The sequence below is a fragment of the Chinchilla lanigera genome, unplaced genomic scaffold (assembly GCF_000276665.1).
Source record: "Chinchilla lanigera isolate Chin_1 unplaced genomic scaffold, ChiLan1.0 scaffold00096, whole genome shotgun sequence".
Taxonomy (NCBI): domain Eukaryota; kingdom Metazoa; phylum Chordata; class Mammalia; order Rodentia; family Chinchillidae; genus Chinchilla; species Chinchilla lanigera.
The window spans coordinates 1,913,469-1,920,587 of NW_004955497.1; the positions used below are offsets into that span (position 1 = coordinate 1,913,469).

Consider the following 7,119-nt stretch of genomic DNA (forward strand, 5'->3'; position numbering starts at 1 on the left):
CTAATTACCTTGAACACCCGCGTAAACATAGTCAAATTTGCTCACTAAAGAAATAAAATTCAAGTAAATATTGCATATCTGATTTAAGCTAGTCTTATAGTCTTACAAACTTACAACTCATTGGATCATAGCCACTAAACAGGTAAAAAGTTTTTAAAACGTCATCCTATGTGAAGAGGAAACCGAACCTTGTAAACACGATTCTTTTCAGTAATTGATACACGGCAGCTGCTCTTTGGTCTGGCACGGCGATACTGTCAGGTGCCTCAGGTACTGAATATTCAAGTAAATCTGCGCCAGGTGAACCAAGTCTCTTGTCTAATTTACTTTTAATGGCAACAGCAAGACCTGAAATTCAACTGCACTTTCCTTAAGTATCATCACAAATGTTCAAGTGTTCGAAGGACCGAAGTAATCAGAAGTTTTGGCAAGGCTTCGTCTGATCTTTTGCGCCCACACAGCTGAGAGCGGTAACCCACACCAGTAGAAATGCCAAAGAGGCCGCCTTCCCCTCACCCCCTTGTAGGCCCCTCACGAATGGTCCCAGATACTAAGTAAAGTTAGCGAAATGTTTACCATGTGGCCAAATGTTGGCTGTAAATTAATTAAATCAAAGGTAACTAAAGTAAGTGCCTTTAACTGACATTTCTAAAAAGGTACGATACTTACTATACTATTAAAGGTGACGTTAAGTAACAAATGAATTAAAAAATACCATAAATTCACAAAAGTGCCTGAGTTAGGTTAAAGGGAAAATGCTTCCTTAGCTAGCCAGGTGCATGCAAACCCTCTGACTGAAATGTACTCACAAAGACCTGAGCATTTCTAGAAGTTGTCAAGTATTTTTAAACTATTAATTCCTGTAACATGCAAAACCACCGAAGTGAAGTTAGGCTTTTGGCTGCTAACTGATATCTTGACTCTCCTGCTAGTTTTCTAAAATGAAGATTATGGAGACTAAAGAGTGGAAATAAAAGTAGAAAAACCTAGAGCAGTACTTTCCAAATGGTGTTTTCAAAGCTAACTCATTCTTTTGGTCCAGAGAGAAAACAAGTTACTTTCTTAAGATTTAGTATTAGTGTGGTCAATGCAAATTAGTCCTTCATATTGTAAACTTGGCATATCAACTATAGAATCTGAGCTAGATTAGAAAATTAGAGTGCTATTTCTAATACACTGACTTACAGAAAGTACTCCAAAAATATTGGTAGATGAATGGAAAGCAAGGGTATTTTGCAAATAGGAATTACAGAATGTTAGAAGTCATCCCGTGAAACTCATTCAGGGTGCCCTCTACCCTGCAATCCCATTTTATAGGCAAGGAAATGACAACCTCTGCTACAGATGCTGGTAAAGTCTCTCTTCACCCATGTACTGGAACCGATCTGGAGGAGTGTGTTTGGTTAACCCGTACACTGAGGAGGAGTAGCAGTTCTGCAGTGTTCATCTTTTATAGTATTTTCCTTTTATAGTCTGATTTAAGATTTGGCACTTAGAACTGGAATCCATTTCTCAGAGACTGGGAATTTTAAATGACTACTGAAGCTTACAATTTCTTCCTGAGAGTTACATTATTCTGAAGTTTTTTTCTAGTTCAAACTGCATTTTAATTCACTGTTTAAGCTGTTATAACATTACTGTAAAAAGTTTCAAAATAATTCTTAGCCAGAACCTGAATCAAACATTGAAAGTCAACTAAACAGTGTTTTGTTTTAAATGCCTTTAGAACTGAAAACATTTAACGGCTTACAATATGCTGCCTATCGTTTTGTTTTTCTTCTAGCCAGTTCCATCTAACTTTACTGTGTCAAATCTTTTATACCACATGTAATTTGTGCCTCCCATAATACCCTCAGACCAACAAAAAAATAATTAAAAAGCAGAGAGTCCACCACCTTGTACAGCCATGTCTCCTTAAACCCTTGGGTACAAAGCACACTACATGGTTGTACACGCTTAACAAAAAGCCCTCAGTGAATTATACCAACGTGTTCTACATTCTACATGATTACATTTAGGTATCTAAATCCTTCTGAGTATGTTATTTTATAGTCAAGAATAAAAAGATCTTTATTAAAAATGTTGAAAAGTATAAAAAGTATAAATTAGCAAACACCCAATTTTTAAAAAACAGTCATTTTCTTTCCCTTATTATAGTTCAGGCAATTGTAATTTGGATATTATTCATTTCAGCCACCAATTGTCCCAGATGTACTTCACTTAAGACAAGATTTTAGCATGTGTTTTGGAGTGAACATCTACCTGGAAACGAAGCGATCGCGCTAATATTATAACTCAGGTGTAACACGGTTGCCATGTGAACGTGGGATGGAGCTCCTACCAGCATCTCCTGACAGGCAAGCGTTCTTTCCAAAGGGGAATCAAGTCACTTCTGAGCTGTGAGTCCGCGATGCACAAATGCACACTTAAAATTAAGGCATCACTGTTCTGTAGTGCTTCTGCAGATCCAGTGAACTGCACAAAGACTTCCGTTTTTAAAAAATAGATCTTCTGTTACATTTGACTTCACTCCATCCATCATTTTCTTGCAAATGAAATGGAAAACGCCAGTCCATAATGTTTTTATACACCTATGAAAAGAGAAATGACTGACTTACTACCGAGCGCTTGATTTTTCTGTATCTTAAAATATATATTAAATGGTCCTGTGGGCTAAGGAATAAAGGTGCTAACAGTGCAAGACAGGAAATGACTGCCGTATTACTACCATTGTAAACAAGAAAGATTCTTACAAGCAGTATTAAGGGGCTATCCCTGGCTTCCTTCTGAAGCAATCCAAGAGGGCTTCACAGAGGGGTCCCCACGGCACCCCCCGCTGTGAACCCGGACAGCACATCCACCCACACGAGTCCGAGGCGGGCAAGCTCCTGCCATGACGGCCGTCCGGGGACCCCCAACAACCACAAGCAGCGGCCGGTACCCCACCGGTACTAAGATGCAGTACGTGCCCGGACGGAGTGCTATTCTACAGCTGTGCGTCACTGTGACCGGGCTCCGCTTTCTGGACGCAGCCGCTTGGCCCGCCATGGCCCCCGACTCCGCCCTGGCCCTGCCCTCCAGGACAACTCAGCCCGGTGACAAGCGGGGGGGGGGCAGGCAGGGAAGGGAGGCTCCCCCGGCCGAGGCCCAGGCGGGGACAGGACGGTGGCCACTGCCGTCCCCCAGGCTCGTGCGTCTGTGGTGACCTGCTGTGTCCTTTACAAAACCAGACAAACGGCACAGGGCCTCGTCCGTCTTCCCAGTCCGCAGCCGGAACCACTGCTCTCCGAATCAAATTCCTCCAACAGAAGGCGAAATCCACCTCTTTCTCAGGCTCATTAAGTAATAAGGCACCGCTACTGGAAAGGTTAGCTGTCCACATACCAACCCGAAGCTGTTTCTTCATTTACCCACCAACCAGTATTTACTAACGCTGTGTTAGAGGTAGTTCAGAAGAGTGAGACTGGCAGATGTCATTTTCCAGTTTTTCTTCTACTGAAATTTTGCTAACACAACTGACAAGCTGAGAAAGTTGGAAACTGTTTCGATTTGGAATATGTAACTGAACGATTTGCTCGAGGAAATTACCTTTCCAGGTCTTACCTTGCTCTGACCGCATGGTTAGTTAGGAACAAGTGGAACTCAATTTTCCACTGCCACTGTGACATGGTTATTTGTCCCTGGAAGCACACAATTACGACATGACAAAAGTATCGGGTTAGGTGGCTAGGTGGTAACATGGGTTACATTAAGAACTATTAGGGGGGCTGGGGATTTAGCTCAGCGGCAAAAGCACCTGCCTGGCAAGAGCAAGGTCATGAGTTCGGTTCCCGGTACCGGAGAAAAACCAAAAACCAAAAACCAAAAACCAAAAAAAAAAAAAGAACTATTAGGGAAGCAGTGAATAGGCTTATAGCACCGACCATTTGCCTTCTTGTAAAACACAGAAGTGACTGCATAGGTTTAAGAGTCAAAAATCTGGTTTTAGGCTGATTCTTACACATTGGTTTTAAAGATGTTAGGCAGCAAGAATTAATTCCACAAAATGAATTTTCCACTCATCTGCTGAAGAGGTCTTATCCTAAAATGTTAGTTTAAGAGAGTTTTTACAATACTGCTAAAAGCCAAACTGACCCTTCCCTCAAAAAAAAAAAAAAAGCAAGTGTTTCTAGGGTATTTTCTAGAGTTAGTACAAACGACCCAAATGTCTCCAATGACTTTCCTACACTGCAAGACGACAGTGTCATCACTGTTATTACTGGAGGCCTCCGACAGTTTTATCATTAAGAAGCGTCTCCAACATGCGTTAGGCTACCACGCGAAGTGATCAGATGATACTGTAAATCCCACTCTGACTAGAAATCCCACCTCAATTTTATCCTTTATTCTGTATTGTATCCGCAATTTAGGAACTGACCGAGTCATTAAGAAGCTTAAAACATACTCAGCACACAGCTTTCAAAAACTGAGGCAATGAAGAGCACAGCGCTTTTCAGAAGTTATTTTCGACTAAGCATAAGCTGGGGCCCTACAGAATAACGTCAAAACGCTCACCAGAGCAGCCAGCAACAACGGAACTTTCCGTCTCCGCGTGAGGAAACGTGCGGCCAGGAGCGAACGCCCGGCTGAGCTGAACCACCCGGTACCGGGGCCCGGCCCGGCCCGCCGCTTCGCCCGGAGAAGCCGCCAGGGCACCGGGGCTCCACACACGCGTCTCCGACGCGCCCCCGCGTTGGTGTTTCGGAACAGCGTGTCCTTTCCGCCCTCCTACACGTACGTCCTTCACCCGAGCCCAATGCGCAGCGCGCCCACGGGAGACCGTTACCTGATCTCACGGCTCCTTCTTCAGCCCCGTTATCCAGCCACTGAGATTCAGTGTCCAACAAACGGTTTTTTGATTCGCTAAGGGGTCTGGTAGGAAAAGGCGGATTTGAGCCAATACTGAAAAGAGGAGAAAATAATCTAGTAAACAGATGAATGCTCAACTAAGGACACTTCATAAATTAATAAGCAGCAAATTAGTATTCCTCTTCCTGAACAGGTGAGGGCAACGCCGGAGACCTCAGCACTCAGCTGAAACTATCTTCCAAAGAAAAATACGCCCACACCCCCATGACACGGCTCTCTAGACCCGAGAACCTGCACTCCAACTCTGCCAACGAAAATGATTAGACGAAAGGAAGAAAGCTTCAGAGGCAAGCCTGAGCGTGTGACATGTTAATGAGGGGCCGGAAGGCAGTACAGGGGCAGGTGAGGAGCTACGTCTGCGCTAGTACAAAAAATTACCTGTCATTTCCCAAGTTTTCTGCTTTCTACCTCTGCAGTTTAGATCTAAGGGGAAAAAATGATTCAGTGATTTAGCGCAGACTTCTTCTTCCAGCGCAGAGCACCAGGGAGGGCGGGCGCGGAGGACAGCGGGGAGGAAGAGGGACCGCGACTGCCGGCGCGGGTCCGAGCGTGCGCCGGCGCTCTGTGCTCGCTCTCCCTTCCCACGGCCGGCGGCGGGCGAGGCGAAGCCGGCTCGAGACCACAGACCGCGAACACGCGAGGGCTCAAAGGTCTGAGGCCTCAGGCTGCGGGTGCCGAAGTTTACGTTCTTCTACAGTCAGGATGCTAATTTGGAACACAGAGCCTCTCGCCGCGTACCACTTACTTTCGTAATACACACACTTCCAGTGTTTCACTTCAAAAGTAGCATCTATCTTCTTTAAAATTCCATTTAAAAACGGACTATTTCACTGAATTTATGAAAGTTTATTTTTTCCATTAAGATGAGTAAGAAAAAAACCTGCATTTGTGAGTACTCATTCTGACACTGTCTTAAAACTGATGAAAATGGTGGTTTTATTGTACGATTCCTTTGAAAGAATATAACCGACATAGGACAATATCTCACTTTCTAAGAAGATGCCGCATACTGCCCTGCTTCTCAGCGTGCCCAGAGCTTTCCGGCTCTTTGTAACTGTCTTACTTTACCTATGATACATGTTTCACACACAAGAACTTTTCCATGTTCTTAAAAGTGTTCTGGTTTGAACGATAAAAATATACCGCGATCCTAAGCATTTTAGGTGCACACACACATTAACCCATAGTTTAAAAAACGTAAGTAGACTTTCTCTTCCCCTCTTTACGACGGCTTGCTATCGTATGTGCTCCTAGATACACGTGTGCATGGTTTTACAATAAATACCGAAAAACACAAGGACAGGAAACTCACCTTCTAGCATGGTCATTCTGGTTCGTCGCAGAAGCCTGCTCTGGATCCATCCCCACCAGGCGAGCTGGGAAACTGCAGCCATCACCCAAGCTACACAGGAGAAACAGCAACAGCGGGACTCCAGGTCAAACCTATCGCACAGTCTCCGAGGCACGGCGGGAGGATGGCGCTCACTTGTGCTTTCAGAGAGAGCCCTAAGATTTCCAGCTCAGAAGGTCACTGCCTCTGCTGAACACACAGGCCCTTTTCTCCCCTAATCTACACGTGTTCAGAAACAAGGCTGGCGGGGCACCGAGGCACCCCACCCCGGCTCCGTGGGAGGCTGAGGCAGGGTGACTGACTGCTTGAGCCCACGAGCTGGAAATCAGCCTAGGCTCCAAAACAAGACTCCATCTAAAAAAAGGTAAACTAAATAAAAAATCAGAGACAACATCTCCTATGTCTACTAAGATCACCACACCGAGTCAGCACGCACACAGCTACACGAGTAACTGGGTCAGAGGCTCTGTTATCACAGTCATTTCAGAAGTCATCCAGTCTCAAACTGAAATCAGAGATGCAATTTCCACCTACGTACTCATTCAACAACATTTACCGAATCAGTACCTAGGGCTGAGGACACGGCTCAATGCTACAGCACTCACCTAACGTGCATGAGGCCCTGTGTAGGGCTTCCAGCACTGCAGGAAAATTTTAAAACCCCACCCCAAACAAATGTCTCCTGAGTGCCTATGACATCCTGGGGAATATTTTAATAACTGGGGAAAGATCAGTGACCAAAAGAGAAGAAAACTCTATGCCTTCAAGAAGCTGATAGTGGGGCTGGGGATTTAGCTCAGCGGCAAAAGCGCCTGCCTGGCAAGCGCAAGGTCGTGAGTTCGGTCCCCGGTACCGGAGAA

At 44.9% G+C, this 7,119-nt stretch overlaps 1 protein-coding gene across 7 annotated transcripts in view; it reads right to left on the reverse strand.

The window, feature by feature from the left end:
* Window positions 1-333: 333 nt before the first annotated feature.
* Window positions 334-7,119, reverse strand: part of Zdhhc20 (zinc finger, DHHC-type containing 20) — a gene marked incomplete at its 5' end in the record, with an annotated part of 34,555 nt that continues 27,769 nt past the window's right edge. For 2 of the 7 annotated variants that reach the window (XM_013505494.1, XM_013505490.1), the window contains 4 exon segments: window positions 334-2,591; window positions 3,604-3,680; window positions 4,826-4,941; window positions 6,221-6,310. In XM_013505494.1, the coding sequence (XP_013360948.1) occupies window positions 3,643-3,680; window positions 4,826-4,941; window positions 6,221-6,310 (244 nt within the window). 7 annotated transcript variants of the gene reach the window in all.